The following is a 20,400-nucleotide window of genomic DNA, read 5'->3' as shown; positions in this document are numbered from 1 at the left end:
ACATTAGCAGCCCTCCAATCATTCAGCACTGCACCTGTATTCAGTGAGAACTGAAAAATGATGGCCAGACCATCATTTGCAGCATCACTGCTTCCTTCCTGTCCTTTCTCCACTATGTGCAGTATATTGCATCTGGCCTTGCTGGTTAACGCACATTCACAGTTACCAATAATTCAGTCTTCAATCTTAACTACCTTGCTTGTATTAGTTCTCTTTTGTGGAGACAGAGAAGTATCAACAAAGAACAACATCTTCTGCCTCTAGATGTAGATTTCCTTTTTTGGTATTTTATAAGCCTTACTCTTTTCTTAGCTATCCTCTTACTCCTGATGTACTGATAAAACATCTTTTGGTTCTCTTCGACTTTGTTTGCCAAAATCTTCATGCCCTCTCTTTTGTTTTTCTAACGTCCTTTTTGATTTCAACCCTCAAGTACATAAAAGTTGATAGAAGAATTAGAGGTTTTGTAAAAGCCATGAAGTGGTGGGGGGGGTCTAGAACCTAGGGTGGTTAGAAACTCTCATCATGTTTAAATTATTATGGATCTGCAAACAAGACTCCAGATCAGCAGTTATAAAGTGGGAAAAGACAAAATAACTCTGTTGGCTAGCCAGACTGGATGGGTAGAATGGCCTCCTTCCACCCTGGGAATGTATAGGACCAAGAGTAGGCCATCCAGCCCCTCGAGCTTGTTCTGCCATTAAATGTTTTGTGGCCTAACTCCATACAGTTGGCCTTTGGCCTATATCCCTTACTACCTTTGCTTAACAGAAGTTTATCTATCTCTGATTTAAAAATAATAACTGAACCATTATTCAACTGCATTTGTGGAAGAGAGCATGGTGGCTCAGTGGTTAGCACTGCTGCCTCACAGCACCAGGAACCCGGTTCAATTCCACCCTCGGGTGGCTGCCCGAGTGGAGCTTGCACATTCTCCCCGTGTCTGCGTGGGTTTCCTCCAGTTGCTCCGGTTTCCTCCCACAATCCAAAGATGTGCAGGCGAAGTGGATTGGCCATGCTAAATTGCCCAGAGTGTTCAGGGATATGTGGATTAGGTGGGTTACAGGGGTATGGGTCTGGGTGGGAAGCTAAGGGTTGTTGGCCCGAAGGGCCTGTTTCCACACTGTAGGGATTCTACGAATCTACCACCCTTTGTGTGTTGAAGCGCTTCCTAACATCTCTGAGTGGTCTGGCCCTAATTCTCAGACTAAGGCCCTTAGATCTAGAATTTCTAATCAGTGCAAATAGCTTATCATCTTTATCTACCCTATGACTCCACCTCTATTCTACACTTTGTCTACAAGGAAAAATTATACAAATGCTTGAAGACCATTGCCAACAGCAGGAGGAGAAAATAAGCAAAAAAAGGTGTATTCCAAATTAGCCCAGATATGCAGTGCAAAGGGATGACAGGAGTTTCCCAAGATGACACCAAATGTTGATGCTTGATGTCCTAAACTATTCTTAATAGGATGCAGTTCTGTACTTTTTAAACAAATTTGTTTTACACCAAGCAAGAGAAAATTTCCAGTGGAGAACAGGGTGTACAATTTAAGAAACGCAGCAAACTTTTTATTAACCGGCACCTATGCACCGGCTGATCAAAAGGTCCAATGTAAAAACACAACTAAGTAGTAGAGACGTAATGCAGGGAATAATACACATCACAGTTGTACTTTCTTTACAGCATAAATCACTTAAATAATAATGCAACTTTGCCTTAAAATAAACTTACGGGCAGACAGTCTTCTCATTTGCATCCTCAACTGAACATCATGGAGATTGTGATAGGGCAGTAAACTTTTGTATTTGAGGTAAACACATGGTATTTGAGGTATATAATCTTTGCCGGTTTATCGAGAGTGTCAGTTAAAACAAAAGTTTGCTATATATAATCTGAAGCCTAGTAGATGATAATTGGCATGGGTCATCAATATTCTACATGCAGCGCCTTGTACAGCATACTCACCCAGGATTTCAGGGTTTCTGATGACTGAACCAATCTGCCGCAGTGCTTGTTGTCCTGCCTTCTGCACCTTCACATGAGAGTCAGTCAGAACTTCAGTCAGCTTGGGCACAATGCTTGGCAGACAGGATGACAGCTGCTTGGGAGCACAGTATGCCATAGCACCCAGTAATTCCACAGAACCTGAAGGTACAGAAACAGACAGTTCAAGGATGTACCTTGAACGCAAATTTGTCCAGATACTGAAGTCATACAAGCTCAAGCAGAACAACTACGTTTTTCACAAACAAAAGCAGAAATCGCTGGAAAAGCTCAGGGAGGTCAGCTCAGCTCAGCATCTGCAGCTTGAAATCAGAATTAACATTTCAGGTCGTGTGTCCCTTCCTCATTAATCAGAGTAATGTATTGACATGAATAGAGAACTGGTTGGCAGACAGGAAGCAGAGAGTTGGAATAAACAAATCCTTTCCAGAGTGGCAGGCAGTGACGAGTGGGGTGCCACAGGGTTTGGTGCTGGTACTCCAGTTGTTTATAATATACATTACTGATGTGGATGAAGGAATTGGATGCCATATCTCCAAATTTGCAGATGATACTAAGCTGGGTGGCAGTGTGTTCAGTGAGGAGGATGCTAAGAGGATGCAAGGTGACTTGGGCAGACTGGCTGAGTGGGCAAATACATGGCAAATGCAATATAATGTAGATAAATGGGAGGTTATTCACTTTGGTCACAAAAACTGGAAAGCAGATTATTATCTGGATGGTGGCAATTTAGGAAAAGGTGAGGTGCAACAAGACCTCAGTGTCACGGTGGAACAGTCGCTAAAGGTTAGCATGAAGGTGCAGCAGGCAGTGAGGAAAGCTAATGGCATGCTCTGCTTAATAGTGAGAGGATTTGAGTATCAAAGGAAGGATATCTTGCTGCAGTTATACAGGGCCTTGGTGAGGCCACACCTTCAGTATTGTGTGCAGTTTTGGTCTCCTAGTCTGAGGAAGCACATTCTTGCTGTTGAGGGAGTCCAGTGAAGATTCATCAGATTGATTCCTGGGATGGCAGGACCGACATATTAAGAAAGGCTGGATCGACTGGGCTGGTATTCATTGGAATTTAGAAGAATTGGGGAGATCTCATAGAACCATATAAAATCCTGAAGGGACTGGACAGGCTAGGTGCCGGAAGAATGTTCCCAGTGTTGGTTGAAGTCCAGAACTAGGGGTCACAGTCTAAAAATGAGGGATAAGCCATTCAGGACTGAGGTGTGGAAGAATTTCTTCACTCAGAATTGTGAATGTGGAATTCTCTCCCACAGGAAGTGGTTGGAGCCAGTTCATTATACACATTCAAGAGGGAACTGGACATGGCCTTGCGGCTAAAGGGATCAAGGGGAATGGGGAGAGGGCAGGAATGGGATACTGAGATTGCATGATCAGCCATGATTATATTGAATGATGGTGCAGGTTCGAAGGGCTGAATGGCCTACTCCTGCACCTATTTTCTATAATTCTATGCTTCTATTCCTAATGCTTCTGCTGTCCCGGGAAAAGTAAAAAGTAAAAAGGTAACTTCACCGTTTGGACTCCTTTTAGCTCCAATTCTCTTCCCCCATCATTTGAGCTGATATGTAACTTGGACAACTTTAATGGATCATCGGCCCAGTTTATGGCAAGCCAATAGAATTAAAATAACCCTCAGTTAAATACCTGCTTTAGTTCTCCAAGACTCCTCCTCTAGAGCAACCAGCAGTGATGGCAATACAAGCTTCACACCATGGGCACTCAGATTACGCATCACTGCCTTTGCAGTGTCATCAGAAGCCTGTAGAGAAAACAAGTTGCAGACATGGCTATTAGTAACTTTGAAGGCTGTAGAGTGTGAAGCAACAATGGAACTGAATTCTAACACTTCTTCAATATGGAAAACGGATGCTGTTTCATCTGTAACCGTTACATAGCTCATAAAAGTACCTCAACTTGGGTCTGCATTTTGGACACTTAAATGACACAAGCTATGCATAAAAAAATGACAACTTACAGAAAGCCACTTTCATATAGCGTAGACATGAATACAATATGCACTGACCTCTCGGACATACTGGTTTCCATCCCCAAAACACAAGAGCAAGTGAGGGAGTATGTGTACCACGTACGGTTCGAAGAGTTTCCCCAGCATATTGCACAACATTTCAAAGGCAAAGAGAGCACCTACCAAGGAATTTGTGACAGAGTGAATGCTTCTGCTGGAATGATACCAATAACAAGAAAGTGAAAAATAGGGATAAAAGCAGCCAATGGATTAGGTGAAGCACAGTTCAGCGAAATGGCTTGCACTTAACTGTATTTACAATTATCTATAAATTAGTGCTGGCTTTCAGGGATGTTACCAGAGGCATTTACAATTAGCCCTACACTGAATCTGAAGAACTAAAATTACTTCAGTAATACTGGTAATTAAGATCAAATGCAGCATAAATCTACTTTATTTATTTACATGGGCTCTTGTAGTACAGTGGTAATGTCCCTACCTCTGGACAAATCCTATCCACTCCAGACCTTTGTCATAATATCTCTAAGTCAGTTGATTAGGAAGCATTTTTTTTTTTAGGGGAAGCGAATGGCCTAGAGATATTGTCACTAGTCTACTGATCCAGGGGTGTTCTTGGTGCACATAGTACTGTCCCTACCCCTGGACCTGGAGGCCTGGGTTCAAGCCCCAGCTGCAGAGGTGTGTAATAACATCGCTGAACAGATTGATTAGAAAAATAGGTTAAATAAAAACAACAAATAAATCTACTTTGAGATTTAGTGCAAACATCCACTTACATTTAATCACAGGAGATAGCCATACTGCCCATTGTGTCTGCCACTGTTAACTCCCCATTTCAGCCAGCTACTGTAGCATTATTTATTTAGGATCTTTCAATACTTCTCTAAATCCCTCTTCAACAACGATCAAATCAGTTGCAGCAGGAATTTACGGCAATGCATTCCATATTCTAACAACACTTTACATAAAGAAAATTCCAACACGCTCTCAGGTTTCTAATGTTTGTTGTAAATTTAGGATCTTTGATACCAATATACCAGGCAGCGTGACTCAGGTTTCATTACTTGTTTTAAAGCTCATTGATAAGTGAAGAATTTTTTATACCAGTTCCTTGTTCAAATATCTTTCCCCTCCATTTAAAGATGGTTAATGATCGATGCAACTGATACAAAACTGCATCAACAAACTTAAATGTCAATGACACTGAGTGTGTTCTAAAACTGATGGATGATGCTGTGGAAAATGCAAGATATGGACAAAGCAAAGTTACATTCTGCTGCACCAAAAGAACAAAATTTTGGATTACACAACAAACAAGGGAAAATAAAAATGATTTCCCTAGTCAACTTTAAGTGAGACTGCTGCAATTGAGCTAAACCTTTCTGAATAATGTCTCATACACAACAGGAGTGTGAACTGATAACTGACCTCTGTACGGGGCAGTGCTCCTGCTGTTACATGGATGTGAAAAATAAGTTGATGAAGTTGATCTAACCAGCTTGAAAAGACCTTTGATGTAGTGGGTGTTATTTCTATCACCTTGTTATTGTATAATATGGATTTTAACTTTAGAAGTAGACAGACGCTCATCTCACCTTCCCGTCTCCGGAAGTTTTTCTTGTCCTGAATGGCATCAGTTAACGTTACCATTATTTCCTGTTGCTTCAGGGAGAGAATGCCCAATCCTTTCACCAGTCCAGCCAGCCCATATGCTGCCCCTTTCCGTTCAGCATATTTATCTGACTCCAACAGTAGCTGCAGCAGCTTCTGAACCATGCCAGAAGCATCATCTTTGATGGCGGGAACCAATGGTGGTAAACAGCTGGCCACTGACTCCTGAACCTGTTGCACCAAGAACATTCACTTCAGCCTGGAAAATGACAGCTAAACATTCCAAAAGGTTCTGCTACTGATACATCTCCTATTTTCACAATTAACTTTATTTTTAAAAGAGTTATAAAAATGAGTTGTTCCAAAAAGTACTTTTCATGACCTCAGACTGTCCCAAAGCACTTGATAACCACTCAAATACTTTGAAATGAAACTAAAATACTGCGGATGCTGGAAATCTGAAACAAAAGCAAGAGAGTGCTGGAGAAACTTAGCAGGTCTGGTAGCATTTGTGAACTTCTGGAGCAGGAGTCACGCCAGACTCGAAATGTTAACTATTTCTGCCTACATAAATACTGCCAGACCTGCTGAGTTTCTTCAGCATTCTCTGTTTTTGTTTAAGTACTTCTGAAATATGCTCACTGATGTAGGGAACACAAGCTCCCATAAGTGATGAACATCTGACAATAAATATTGATCGAGATACCAGTAAGAACTTCTAGCTTTTTTTTTTGATAGCTTTGTGAGGTCTTTTACTCACAAAGGAAAGACTGGGCTTTGGTTTCACACCTCATTTGAAACATTGCATGTGACAGGAGGGCATTTTCTCAGTATTATGCTAGTGCATTAGGCTAGATTATGTGCTGCTGCCTCTTGATTATAACTTAACCCAGGACTCTTTCAAGAATACTACCAGTGAGTCCAGGACTATTGCATTATTTGTGCATTTTTGAAAGCCTTTTGGCACTGGAGTACATTACCTGTTGAGAGGGTGTGGAGAGAGCAGTGATGAGCTTTGCCACAATGGGTTTCACTTTGGGATCACTCTTGTCCAAATGCTTTGCCAGTGAACCCATGAGAATGACCACACTCTGTCTCACAGCATCATAGCTAGCATCATTTGGAGCATTCCGCAGGAACTCTTCAAATACTGGCAGAAGTGAACTGACGTTATCCTACAGGGAGAAAGGTGCAGTACAGGTGTTGGAAGTGATTAATGATTTGCTAGATTCCCATTCTGTTGTAAACAGAATAAATTGTTAACACCCAAGAAGGTTAGCTCCATGTTTAAACATACAAAAATGAACACAGCAAATTCTACATACAGCCACGTGATAACAACCAGATAATCATATTTTTTTAATAAAGGTAATGCTGGCTGAGGTATGGATGTTGATCAGAGTCCTTAATTAAAAAAAAAAGCACAGATGAGGGACAAATGGAGTGCTCCTTCAGAACTACACTGGACTGTCGGCCTAGATTGTGTTCAAGTCCTCTAGGAGCTCTTCCAACTGAGCCACATCGAACAGCCATTCCTCATGCTCCTATTGCTGGCTTATGCCACCATAACTGCCTACAACATCCCTGTGAAGTGTCAGTTCTTAATTCAAGACTCTAAACAGTAATTTGTTAAGAATTAATTATTCAACCAAAGGTCATGCACATTTAAACCAGTTGACTGAAAAGTCACAAAAGCTAGTTATTTTGGAGAACAGACAGACCTACCTTTCCATGGGTGTTCAGTGCAGACAGAGCTGCGTCCAACATGCACTTCCTGACTTCTGGGTGACGGTCGTTCAATGCTTCAGGTACAAAGAATTGGAACAGCAGCTTGATCTGTGATCCATCCAGATACTGGGAAAGTTTGTTCAAAGCCAGAGCAATCCCACACCTTCAAAATAAACATCTCTTCATTATAAACTGGACTCCCCTGAATAAGTTACTGTCAAATGACTAAGTAAAACTGCATAGCTCCCCGAATGCCTAGTGGGTAAATGTAACTGGTGCAGAATTAAAAAGCAGAGACCAAAGGGCCTAGCTTGCTCTGGCTGTGATCATTGGTCTTGTAAAAGGGAAAATATGGCCTCAACATGAACAGCTTGCAGCTGCTCCTAATTCACATGTTTGTAATGTAAGTAAGTAAAAGGGTTCTTGTAGTGCACTGGTACTGTCCCCTACCTCTAAGCCAGGAGGCCTAAGTTTAAGTCCCACCTGCTTCAGAGGTGTGCTCTAACACATCTGAACAAGTTGATTATAAATATCTGTACGTAGCTACCGAGTTAGTCGGCCTGTGAAGCCTGGAGCAGGACGCTTGCTTCCGCATGGAGCAGGGACTCTGGCCGTGGCGTGGCATGGGCTGCTGAAGCCGAGAGTGGGACTGTAGCAGCAGAGAAGGAAAAGTTGGACTAAGTTATCATTCCTTATTTTATTTTGAGTTAATAAGAATGGTGTCTATGTGTGGTGGCAGTACTGACATTTCACTATTTTATATTGAATACATGTGACAATAAATAATTCAGTTCAATTCAAAATGATTCAGTTCAATTCAATAAATTACTGAGATTTTGAGTCAGCAGCAATAGTCTCTCCAGTCAAATATCTTGTCCATGACGACTAGCTTGGACACATGAGAAGAGTCATTTAGATGGGTTACTGGAAGGAAGCATATACCAATGAAACAGATGACCTCCAAGTCACACATCATCTTTACATGGACACATGCTGTGATTGCACTATGGCTGCTGGGTCAAAATCAAAGATCTCCCCATCTCAAGTAGGCTACTCATAACACCGTGTTATGGGTAACAAGAAGCTGACCTTCCCAGTGCACTTTACATTCCAAAAATTCCCAGTGCCGCTCAGATTTAGCTCTCAGGGACAAGAGAGCCCAAGAAGGGGAGAATACAGAGAGCTTTGGAGGAAAAATATAGCATTTCATTTCAGTCAGCTTTACAATCAACTTCTCAAATACAGCACCTGGCTTCCCACTGATCAGGCGGAGATTCCGATATGACTCGACCAAGGGCATCCAAGACTGGCGGTGGCCTCTGTACAAAACAAAACAATTAGGTTTATTATTAATTACTAGGAACTGAGTGTATAAAAACTGCAAAGAGAGAGAAACAAGCACTTCCGAACAGTTTTGTCCTGTATTTTATTGAACTAGAAAATTACACGCACTGCAGACTAATCCTAAAAGTGAAGAGAGTTCCCACAACATTAGACCTCTGCACAACTGAAGTGACAAGGCATAATCTTCTTTTATGAAGTCTTAATTCCTTGTTTTATTCCACTTGCAATCATGCGTGCCTGATACTAAGATCAACTCTTCTCTAATTTTAAAGGAATTAATTGGAAAGAATATTGGCAATTAGCAAAGATCATTTAAACTTGTTCCTTGTGCTACATCACATAGAACATACATTTTCTTCTTTGGCTTGATTCTTCTATTTCTCTTCAGTATGTTGTCTGCTCCCAATACACTCAGTACCAGTATTTCCTTCTGGCTTTGAACAAACCTAAATAAGCTTCATCTATTGTAAATTCCCTCCTGCATGCTCTATTGAGCTAGCTACAAACAAATCAACTATTCCACACATACCTTTTCATACTGTAAGTTAGTAATGAGCTAATTCCGGCAATCTTGACTTCAAAATTTGCCAAAAGCCTGGGCATATTTCTCCCCACACTTTTTCAAAGTGAACTTACATAAAGTTTCTCCTGATATATTTCAATCAGCTTGGCCATCACTTCAGCAGCCTGGCTCTGATACTGGGCCACAGCATTAGACAGTGCTGCTGCTCCTGCTTGGCGGATCGCATCCTCATGGTATATTACATCTTTAATGAGCAATGAACACAGGTTTGGCTGTAGCTCCAACCCCATGGTACCCCACAACCTAAAAAGATTACAAAGATAGATTAATAGACAAACAAAAAGACAGACAGTGAACAGAGTTCCAAGTCAGATGTGGCAACAGGAAACCTATAGTTCCATGATTTCTTGTTGACAATGTAATGCTCTCCCAAAGGCATCAGAAAAGCCAAAGAATTATACCATAGGCATCAGGTTCCCTCCAGTACCTCACCAATGCTTAACTTTCAGGTGAGAGCTTTGACTGAATATTGGCAGGACACGCAATCAAAGGAAGCATCTCAGCCAATCCAAGCCTCTCTTCATCAACTGTCCTCTGACTCACATATCACAAGACGGCAATCATGAAGAGCAGGAATACTGATATCTTTGCACCCCATCCTGCTTTAGCCTGTTGCTGCACTCACAGTAAGTTAACCCAATACAGATCTGCATTTCATTCCAGGAAGTCGTGTCATGCATGACTTAGTAACACATTATCACTGCTCATCATTTTATCCTTTGTAATTATTTACTACAGTGGCAGACAACAGTACTGAAATTTAAAATAACCACTTTGTTTAAGCAACATTTCACTTGTAATGAGTTGTCAATTTAGTTGAAGGTTAGATATTAAATTGGTTTATTACAGTAACTGGAAGTTTCAATTACATTTGATCATGCTTTTTATCTTTAATTAGCAAAGAGATACTCTTTATCATTTAATGTACTATGAACATTGACTCTTTATAACTTCCTCAAACAAGCTGTTAAATCTCCCAGTATTTCACAAATAAACTGGTTCCTTACTGTTTAGCCTGCAATCTGGTCTCCTCATCTACATCAAACTGGGAAACCCACAATCGGCGCAATAAGTTCAATCCATTCTTCTCATCACTATCTGGGGTGGGTAACACCATGTTCATCTCCAGCAGACCCTGAAAAACATTCAGAGGCATGGGATAACTTCCATTTCTATAGCTCGTCTCATTCATTAAGAGACATTGACCGACATCATCATTACATCATGCAAACACAGGCGGGTACAGGAGTATAACTTCACTGTGAGTCAACTGCAGTTAGGCCCACACACGAGTGTGAGAAAGTTGTGTTTTCAAGGTAGTGGAGATGCTACTTTCAGACGAGATATGAAAGAGGGGTCACATCCGCTTTCTTGGATGGACATAAATGATTCCATTGTACTCTTTCAAAGATGAACAGGGGCGTTCTTTTCTGTGGACTGACCAACATTTATCATTAACAGAGGTCAGCTAGGTATTATCACATTTCTGTTTGTGGGACCTTGTTGTGAACAAATTGGTTGCCCCATATATAGTCAGAAGTCAAAAGCATTGCTTTAGATCTAATGAGAGATCCTGGAGACAGTGAAGGATGCTGCAGAAATACACATCTTTCTTTCACAGCAAATAATCCAGCCAATTGCAAAAAAAATGCCAGGGGAAAATACCCAATAACTTAACAGCATGAACAAACCGGATGGTATCTCAATTTCTTTCATAGGGTTTGTTCTAAATTATGCTCCTAATATTATAGACAGAATACAGCACTCAGTTGCAAATGCACTAAATACACACAGATACATACATAACAAATGAAAACTACTTCCAAATTAATGCAGATAGGGAGGAATGTGAGATAGTGATGGGTCTAAAATCAAGAATAATATCTCTAATAACAGAACAGTAAACTCAAAATCAGTAGAAAGGTACTCTCTTAAACTCAGACAAAAACATCTCCAATCTCTCATCCTTCCTCCTCTCCTGCTGCCTTACTATTGGTGGTTGCGCTTTCAGTTTATTTGACTTCAATCTCTGGAATTCCTTCCCATAATCTCTGCCTCTCCACATTCTTCTTAAGACTCTGCCCAAAATCTATGTGGCTCACCGGTGTTAGTCACAATCCTAAACTCACTTTGGACAGGGTCGCCATTTTAAAAGAAAATACCTCTGTGAAAGTCTTTGGGCCCTTTTCTACAATGAACACCTTCTAAAAATGTCCTGCATAAAGCTGTTCATGCAGAAAATAATGATAGAGCAAGAACTTGGTTAAATATTCAGATTAGAACGTTCACTTTTAGTAAACAAGAATGTAAGGTATTGGTTGCTGTCTTGTCAACAGCTTTGAGATTAACCTTGAATATACTGGCATAATATAAAGGTGATGCACAAGTAGAATGAACGTCAGAGAATGAAGATCATACACACAGTAAGTAACCCAATATTTACCCTGACTCATTTACACTCCAAAAATATAGATGTACCAAAATAGTACAATAGAAAACACTGCAGAGCACTCTTATAAGCACAGCAGTGCCAAGGCACTTAGGCTGTCTTGTGAAACCAGCAATGATTATTCATGACGTACTGCTCCAGATCACTACCTTGTTTATGGCAAACAAAAGCAACTTACAGTCAAGCACCCTTTAAAGTAGAAATATGTGCAAAGCTGCTTCACAGGAGTGCAACCAAACAAAAACTGACCAAGAGATTAGGAGAAGTGACCAAAAGCTTGGTCAAACCAGTGGGTTGTATCTAAGGGCCTAGACATTGTAACACTGCCTACAATGCAAAAGCACTTAAGCAACAGTAAAGCACTTAGGATGTTGGTCTGCTTTAAAACAATAAGAGGTTAACAAAGATGTTTAGGATGGGAATACCAGATTGCAGGACCAAGGTGGCCATTAAGGCTGTGGGTGGGCAATGGGATTTATATGCAAGATACTGGAGCTGGAGGAGTGCGGAGTTCTTGGAAGACTCCATGGTAGGGGATAAAGGAAGAGGTGAGGCTGTGATTGGTAACTGAATGCTTCGATAAAAATGTCAAATTTCAGACATTGTGAAACAAGGAACTAGTGCAGCAAGCCAACTCTTGACCTGAATTCCTCTGTTAACTGATGGACATATTTATGGCAAATTCTTTACCCTTAGAGCAGCATCTCGCACTGCAGAGCATGGCGACAGTAAAGCTTGTAACAAGACATCAATCTCCTCCTGTTCAGCATATGCACATCCTTCCTCACCACTGCTGCTGGCACACAAAGATGTCAGTGTATTTGAAGCTAGTACCTAGAAAGCAGACACAATTTAAATATATCATAAATAATCAGGATCCAAATACATTCTTTCAATCTACCTGCTGCTTTTCTGCAGCTAGGAACCTTTGCAGCAATCAGGCTAGCTTTTTTACACAAATAGTGCCTAAAAATGTGCAAACCTAGTATCCACACAGTTGCTCACTTAGTTTAGTAGTAACACTCTCACTCAATGAGTCAGAAGATCATGGACTCAAACCTGACGACAGGAGGATTTAACATAATCTAGATTGACACCAGGGTAATACTGAGAGAGACTGCAGCACGATCATAGGTGTCATTGTTTAGATGAGTTAAACTAATGTCCCAAATAACCACTCAGCTGCATGTAAAATGCTCCAAGGCATTATTCAAAGAATAGTAGGAAGCCCTCAATGACCTGGCTAATATTTACCCTCAACCATTGTCAATAAAGTGGATTATCTAGTTCCAAATAAAAGTCATTGGACTTGAAAGTTACCGCTGTTTCTCTTGCCACATTTGCCGCCAGACCTGTTGAGCTGAACTTGTCTAACAGATTTTAGATTTGTGCTACCTGCTTGGACGAGAGCAGATTCTGTGGGGAGTATGAGCAAACTCACCATAGTACTGTGATACAGAGAGAAAAGAGAAACATAGTGGGAATCAAGACAGAACAGTCAGGGGAAAGACAATATTCTCTGTGGCTAGGATGGAGAGTCCTAAAGTCTGCCTGGTGCCTGGGTTCAGGATATCTCATCTGGGTTACAGAGCAACTTGGAGTGGGAGGGGATAGATCCAGTTGTCATGGTCCATGTAGGCATCATGATTTAGGTAGAAAGAGGTTCTGCTGAGGGAATATAAGCAGCATGGGGCTAAATTAAAAACCAGAACCCAAAAGGTAATTATCTCTGGATTACTACCTGAGCCATGAACTTATTGTCACAGGTTCAACAAGATTAAAGAGGTAAATGTGTGGCTCAAAGATTGGTGTGGGAGAAACAGCTTTGAATTCATGATACATTGGCACCAGTCCTGGGGAAGGAGGAAGCTGTTCCAATGGGATGGGCTCCACCAGAATCTTGCTGGATCCAGAGTCCTAGCAAATTGTCTAACTAGGGCTATGGATAGGGCTTTATCAAAACCATTAAAGAGGGTGGCGGCTCAGGAGAGGCAATTAAAGTTTTCAGAACAAGTTATAGGACAGAGAGTGTGAGAAGTGTCAGGAATTTAACTTTAGGCACAGCAGATAAGGTGACAACTATGAGAAATGGGGGTGGTCAATAATGGACGGAGGGTGCTGTATTTACATGTGCACAATACACGAAAAGTGAGCTTATAGGGTAGATTAAAATTGGCAGGTACGGTGTTGTGGGCATCACAGAAATGTGGCTGCAAGGGGATCAGGGCTGGGATGCGCATCCAATCAAAAGGACTGGCAGATGGACAGAGGGAGTGGGGTTGCCTTGTTAGTAAGGAATCAAATTAAATCGATAGAAAGATGCAATATAGGGTCAGAAGGCACAGAACCTGTATGGTTAGTGTTGGGGAACTGCAAAGGACAAAACATCCTGACAGGAATTACATACAGGCCTCCTAGCAGGAATCAGATTTTGGGGCAGAAAATAAATCATGAGATAGAAAAGGCACACAAGAAAGACACTATTACAATAATCATGGCGGACTTCAATATGCAGGTGGACTGGGATAATCAGATTGGCAGCGGATCCCAAGAAAAGGAATTTGTGGGATGTCTACAAGATGGTTTATTTGTAGCAGTTTATAGTAGAGCCCACTAGGGAACTGGATTTAATATATAATGAAGCAGATTTGTTTAGGGAGCTTTAGGTGAAAGAACCCCTGAGGGACAGTGACTGTAATATGATAGAGTTCACCCTGTAGTTTGAGAGGGAGAAGCTTGAATCAGATGTAATGGTATTACAATTGAATAAAGGTAACTACAAAGATATGAGGGAGGAGCTGGCCAAAGTTGACTAGAAGGGGAGCCGAACAGGGAAAATGGCAGAGCAGCAATGGCAGGAATTTCTGGGGTTAATTTTTGTGGATGAGCAGAAATTCAACCCAAGGAAGAAATATGCTAAGGGAAACTAAGGAAAAAAACGAGGGAACCATGGCTGACAAGGGAAGTCAGGGATAACATAAAAGCAAAAGCATACAATGTGGCGAAGATCAGTGGGAAGCCTTTAAAAACCAGCAGGGGACAACTATAAAACGATAAGGGGGGGGAGAAGATAAAATATGAGGGTAAGCTAGTTGTAATGCAAAAGATCTTCACACAGAGGGTGGTTCGTATATGGAATAAACTCCAGAGGAAGTGGCAGATGCAGGTACAGTTACAATATTTAAAAGATATTTGGACAGGTACATGAAGAGGAAAGGTTTAGAAGGATATGGGCCAAATGCAGGCAAATGAGACCAGTTTAGTTTGAGAAAGCAGTTTTCCACCACCTTCTCAAGGGCATCTAGGGATGGACAATAAGTGCTGGCCCAACCAGTGTCACCCATATCCCATGAAGCAATAATAAAAATCTAGGCAAAATCCAACTCAACTCAACCAGAAAGGGGGTCTAACAACAGGCCGTGATGAAAAATCGTAACCTATGAAAACAAAATGACCCTCATGGAGAATTGTGAAAGGCAGCCAAAAATTCCAATTAAAGAAATCTCGATGAAATAAACTGCAAGTGGACTTCAAAAAAAATGTCCATCAGTATTACAAACAAAATACAAAGAATCAACAAATAAAAAGCAGAAAAGTTTTCTCCTCCACTTTACAGAAGGACGGAGGAGTAGATTTTACCTGGAGTCGTGGTGAGCCTGTGGCAATTACCCTGGTCAGTAGCAGTAGCATCTCCATCCGTGGCAGCAGCTCAGGGCCAGCCTATCAAAACAACTCAGTTTCAATTCATAGCGCTTCCATGCTCTAAGACTTCAACTGCTATTAGTGACTGCCTGACCTTTGGCCACAGGCAGCTCTGGCACTCATGTGGTCTTGGACTTTGTATTGTGGCACATCCAAACCTGTCACTAGGTTGCCCAGCCTGGCTGGCCGTACTTTAGTGAGAATGTCATACTCCAAGTTTAAGCCTGCTACGTTTTGCCCACACATTTGGGCAGCTGTAGGTCTCTGTGACACCCCACAGATCCCGGCATCTGCCACAACAGCTCATGCCTCTTCAGTAATCTTCGTTCAAATTATACCATTTGTTCATTTGTCACATTCATTAAGATCCACACAATATGTAAAATTCCAAATGTGTCATTTCATATGAACCCTTTAAAATTACTCTCATCTACCTTTTCTCCCTTCTATTCCTGGCTCTACTATTTGCATTTTGTAAGTAACTTTTCCCAGGTTACCTTCCCTCTAGTCATTATTTACGTTTTTTTCTCCTCATCAGCCCAATTCTTCCTTCAACTTCTTTTCATTTGTTGTCAACACAATTAGCTCAGAGGTAGAACCAACTCAAACTGATGGGACCAGTTGCCCTATGAGCAAATGAGCTGGGACAGTCTCAGTTCTGTCCTAGGGCATCTCCAAGGAAACTTGTCACCACCTCACAGCCCTCCCTCTCACTCAACTCAAAATCAAGTGGAGGCACAGTCAATGGACTTTCTAGTCTCAGGCAAGGAGATCCAATCAAAATACTAATGGTTCGATTTTGGAAGAATCCTGGTCCGACTCAACCTAATTCTACAAATCTTTATTTCCCTGCATATCACTATTGATGAAACCCTTGCCCGATATGAAGGAATTACTTTCTGTCCAAAGGCTCGTAGGGCAGCCACATGCACATTAATAAGTAAAAAGGATAACATTTCCACATTCTGCACATTTCATACTCCATTCACTAGAGTACAAATGATATCTCGCAGCCCTAGTTACCAGACATTGGGAAAGGTTTGGATTGTAAATGCCAAGTGGTAGTTATAGCCTTCAAATTCACCAATCTGCACCAAGGAATTCCTTCACGCTACCAGCATATAGTGGATACAACACATGCTGTATGTGGGGAGGAAAAACAGTAAAATGAATCTATTCCTTCACTTTTTCTCATTTTATGATGCTTTTAGTCAGCGTCCCCAGAAATTCAGAGACAGGCAATTCATCATGTTCCTATAGGCAGGGAGGAAACTAAAAGATATGCTGTCAGTGTGCCCAACTTCTGGCACGGCTACTGGCCAGCCCAATTTCAAGCATTTTTGGTTTGGAATCTGGCATGCTGCCACAACTGAGGTTTGTCAGCAAACCCCACTATTCAATCTGCTATCCCTCGAACAACCCAGGCTAGAACCTTAACAGAACACTGAAACAAATTGATATCTTGTTGAAAATTCCGCTGGAGCTCAAAGACACTTTCAAAAAGACAGAAAAGAGAATTCCCAGATGCATTCACTACATATGCGTTTCAAACCTGGTATTAGAACAGCGTTACAAGGCTCGGTCAAGTCTAGGAAACAGGCAAGACCATATCCCTCCAGTGACTGAAACATAAATTCTGTCTCACCCAATGTGACTTGCAGAAACAGTTCCTCCAGCAAATAGCCAATACTGGACACTTAGCACAATGCCTGCCTGTGTGTCATGCTGAAAACAAACCTAAGTCACACAAAACAAGTATGCAGAACGATATGGGACAAGAAATCTCATATTCTTTGTATGTGGCGTTAAACCAACGCCCTACATATCCTCTCAGGTGCACATAAAAGATCGCACAACACTATTCGAAGGAAGAGCAGTCTTCCTAATCATAGAAACCCTACAGTGTGGAAATTTGGCCATTTGGTCCATCAAGTCTGCATCAGCCCTCTGAAGACCATTCCACCCAGACTCCAACCTACCCTGTTAGACTGCATTTATCATGGCTAACTCACCAAGTTGAGATTCTATCTAGAGTACAGTGTGCAGTTTTGGTCTCTTTACCTGAGGAAGGATATAAATTCCACAGAGGGAGTGCAACAGAGATTCACCAGACTAATCCATGGGACAAAAGGAGTGCCCTAAAAGCAATTGAGAAGACCAGGCCAAAATTCTCTAAAGTTTTGAAGAATGAGGAGATTGCATTGAAATATACTGTAGGTCCTACAGGATAGGTGCAGGAAGGATGTTTCCCCTGGCTTGGGTCTCACTCAAAGTGGTGAGATTCTCTGTGCCAGAGATGTGGGAAAGTCCAGCAATTGAATATATTCAATGATACAGAGATTGATGGAGTTCTAGGTTTTAAATATATCAAAGGAAATTGGGGCTGTGTAGGAAAATGGCTTTGAGGTAAATCAGCCTGACTCATGGGGTCAGGCTTATGGGGTGAAATGGCCTACTTCTTTTTCCCATGTTCCTATGTTCCAAGTATTCCACGTGCAACTTGGTGTGGCAAAACATAAAACTGGAGATACTGCAGCCAGAACACCACCATGCTTGGAAGCAGCAAGAAAAGCTAGACTGCACAACAGGCCTAGAAAAACCTGCATGCCAAACAGACCACAGGGCCTGCTTATAGCAGAACTCACCTTTCCTGGAATTTGGACACTAACTCAAATTTAATTGCAAAATGTGCACCACTCCAACATGGCAAAGTAACACCATAAATAGGTGGATAAATCATCTGTGTATGTGACTTCACTCAGAACCCAAGAGATCCTAGAATAGGCCCAGTTCTCAGCTGAAGGAATTCAGCAAATCTGTCATGAGTCAGCAGCTTGTTCCAGAGGGAAAACAGCCACGTCCTGACATATAGTCTAGATGCGGTCTGACATAACTTGAAATTGTGATGTCATTGTCCTCCCCAACATACTGAATGGGAATCAACAGATACACAATCAGTTTGTTTCACAACTTTGTCAAACAACTTCAGTTTCCAAAGTGTGCGGAGACATATCAACGACACTGGATATGCCCATACATTCTCCTGTTGAACAAAATAACAAGACAAAACAAAAGTATAAGAACGTATTATCACTGTACAAGTCAAAGATCAACAGTATAGATTGAAAAAGGCACAAATATTACCTCATCAATCAATTGTGAGCTGTCAGTTTGTGATCTCAGCTGAGCATGTTCATTGATGACTTGGAGTGCTTGAATCAGCATTCCTTCCTTTTCTTCACTGTCATTGATTGTATCAGTCAAGACCATTTTTAACAGGGGGAAGCAATAAGCAAATGCTGGAGCAATGAGGGGTCTGATATCTGCAAGAGGCAATACAAACAGTAATACTCTCTGCTGCACTTAAAGCCAACCCTTCCAAAATTTTAACTCCCAGCAAAAAACATAATGGAGTTTCTTCAAACAACCAGAAACCACACGAGTGCAAAGAAATATCGCCACAGCAACTAAACCGTAATTGGATACGAATCAACACAGGAAGCAGAATAAAATGACTAAAAAGAAATCAAAATTCTGTAAAATAGAGCAAAATTCTACAAGTAGGTAATTTAATGATTACACTGTGGAGTTTTCCAATGGGATTTTAAAATAAAGATTCAAATTCCCTCAAAACCTGAACGGAGAGTGATTACCACAAGGGATACGACAAGATGATGTAATTTCACTTCATTTGAACGACATACCAGCCTCAACTTTGCCAGTACGGTTGGCCACGGTAAGTGAACGCAGTAGACACACAGCACGAGTGGTTGCAGTTAGAATTTCTTCCTGGCACCAAGCTTCGTCCAAACCACATGCAGGTTTCAACAGCCGAAGTGTCACATGGCCAATTAGGGAACCTAAACCATTAGCAGAATGAGAACACCTTCTCACTGAATTGTGCTTTCACGCTACACACCCAGCAGTAAAATATGTGTTCTCCCCAAGCAGCTACTTCTGTAGAATGCACGTGCCTTTTTATTAGCTGGACTATTCTAGAGGCATATAAAAAGAGAACAGTCATTCTCAATGGTTAATACCTAGACGAAAAGTATTTCGCTGCTCATTCCTGAGATACACTGCCAGAGAAAACGTCCAATTTTTTCATGAAGTTGAGAAAATCAAACGTTATTGAATTGACTGAAGATTTTTAGGCCAAGGGAGAGAAGACTGTTCAAGGAGTTTACTACAATGTCTTTTGTCAGATGATCCAATACTCAGATGAATATACCAAGACTATTCAATTAATAGAAACGGTTATGATTTTGAAAGATACATTAAAGATACATTTAGAAACACTTCAAGAACTGAATAGACCTGTTGCAGAATTTCTAGCCTCTTGCTACAGAATTTGATTGGCCTTGCTGCAGTTATCTTGAGGCACTGAATGATTCAAGAGACATCAACTGCTGTCTACAATAATCAAATCGTTTGAAAACACACTACAGATACTTACCCAGGTTTTTCAGATCTGCTGGCAAGACACATGTACCCAATGCCAAGAAAGTATCCTTAAGTCTAGGAGCTACAAGTGGTGATCGGAAGAGAGGGAGGAATGAGCGGATCAGAATAGGAACCTGCTGTGACAAACCAGGTGGGTTCTTTTTAATGACGGCATTCAGCACATTCAGAGCGGATTGCAAATCCTCATCCAACTGTGGGAATACAACAGAATAGAAAGGCATTTCTTTAATGACAGCCCATTTAGATACAGACAAAAATTTGACAAATAATGGACAATACATGAATATTTATATTTTATCATATACAACATTGATGAAAAATCTGTTTCTCAGCCTTAACGGCCCTCTGCAGTAAAGAAATCCACAGATTCACTACCCTCGGAAGAAATTCCTCTGTCTCTATCTTCCTTTTCATCTCTGCCTTATTCTGACATTATACTCTCTGGTCCTAGACTCTTCTACAATGGGCAATAACCTTCTCACACCTACCCTGTCAATTCCCCTAAGAAT

At 41.2% G+C, this 20,400-nt stretch overlaps 1 protein-coding gene across 1 annotated transcript in view; it reads right to left on the bottom strand.

Annotated features, from left to right (window-relative positions):
* gcn1 (GCN1 activator of EIF2AK4) overlaps window positions 1-20,400 on the bottom strand; it is a 123,692-nt gene that overhangs the window by 38,581 nt on the left and 64,711 nt on the right. The window contains exons 24-37 of the mRNA XM_048611272.1: window positions 19,884-20,082; window positions 19,132-19,287; window positions 18,572-18,750; window positions 15,365-15,445; window positions 12,416-12,559; window positions 10,284-10,411; window positions 9,330-9,519; window positions 8,598-8,668; window positions 7,347-7,512; window positions 6,602-6,796; window positions 5,606-5,852; window positions 4,047-4,168; window positions 3,668-3,782; window positions 1,970-2,149 (exon numbers count right to left, since the gene is read on the bottom strand). Coding sequence (XP_048467229.1) covers window positions 1,970-2,149; window positions 3,668-3,782; window positions 4,047-4,168; window positions 5,606-5,852; window positions 6,602-6,796; window positions 7,347-7,512; window positions 8,598-8,668; window positions 9,330-9,519; window positions 10,284-10,411; window positions 12,416-12,559; window positions 15,365-15,445; window positions 18,572-18,750; window positions 19,132-19,287; window positions 19,884-20,082 — 2,173 coding nt within the window. The remainder of the gene's footprint in view (window positions 1-1,969; window positions 2,150-3,667; window positions 3,783-4,046; window positions 4,169-5,605; window positions 5,853-6,601; window positions 6,797-7,346; window positions 7,513-8,597; window positions 8,669-9,329; window positions 9,520-10,283; window positions 10,412-12,415; window positions 12,560-15,364; window positions 15,446-18,571; window positions 18,751-19,131; window positions 19,288-19,883; window positions 20,083-20,400) is intronic.

Source organism: Rhincodon typus, chromosome 24, assembly GCF_021869965.1.
Source record: "Rhincodon typus isolate 14 chromosome 24, sRhiTyp1.1, whole genome shotgun sequence".
Taxonomy (NCBI): domain Eukaryota; kingdom Metazoa; phylum Chordata; class Chondrichthyes; order Orectolobiformes; family Rhincodontidae; genus Rhincodon; species Rhincodon typus.
This window is presented reverse-complemented; position numbering and strand designations above follow the sequence as displayed.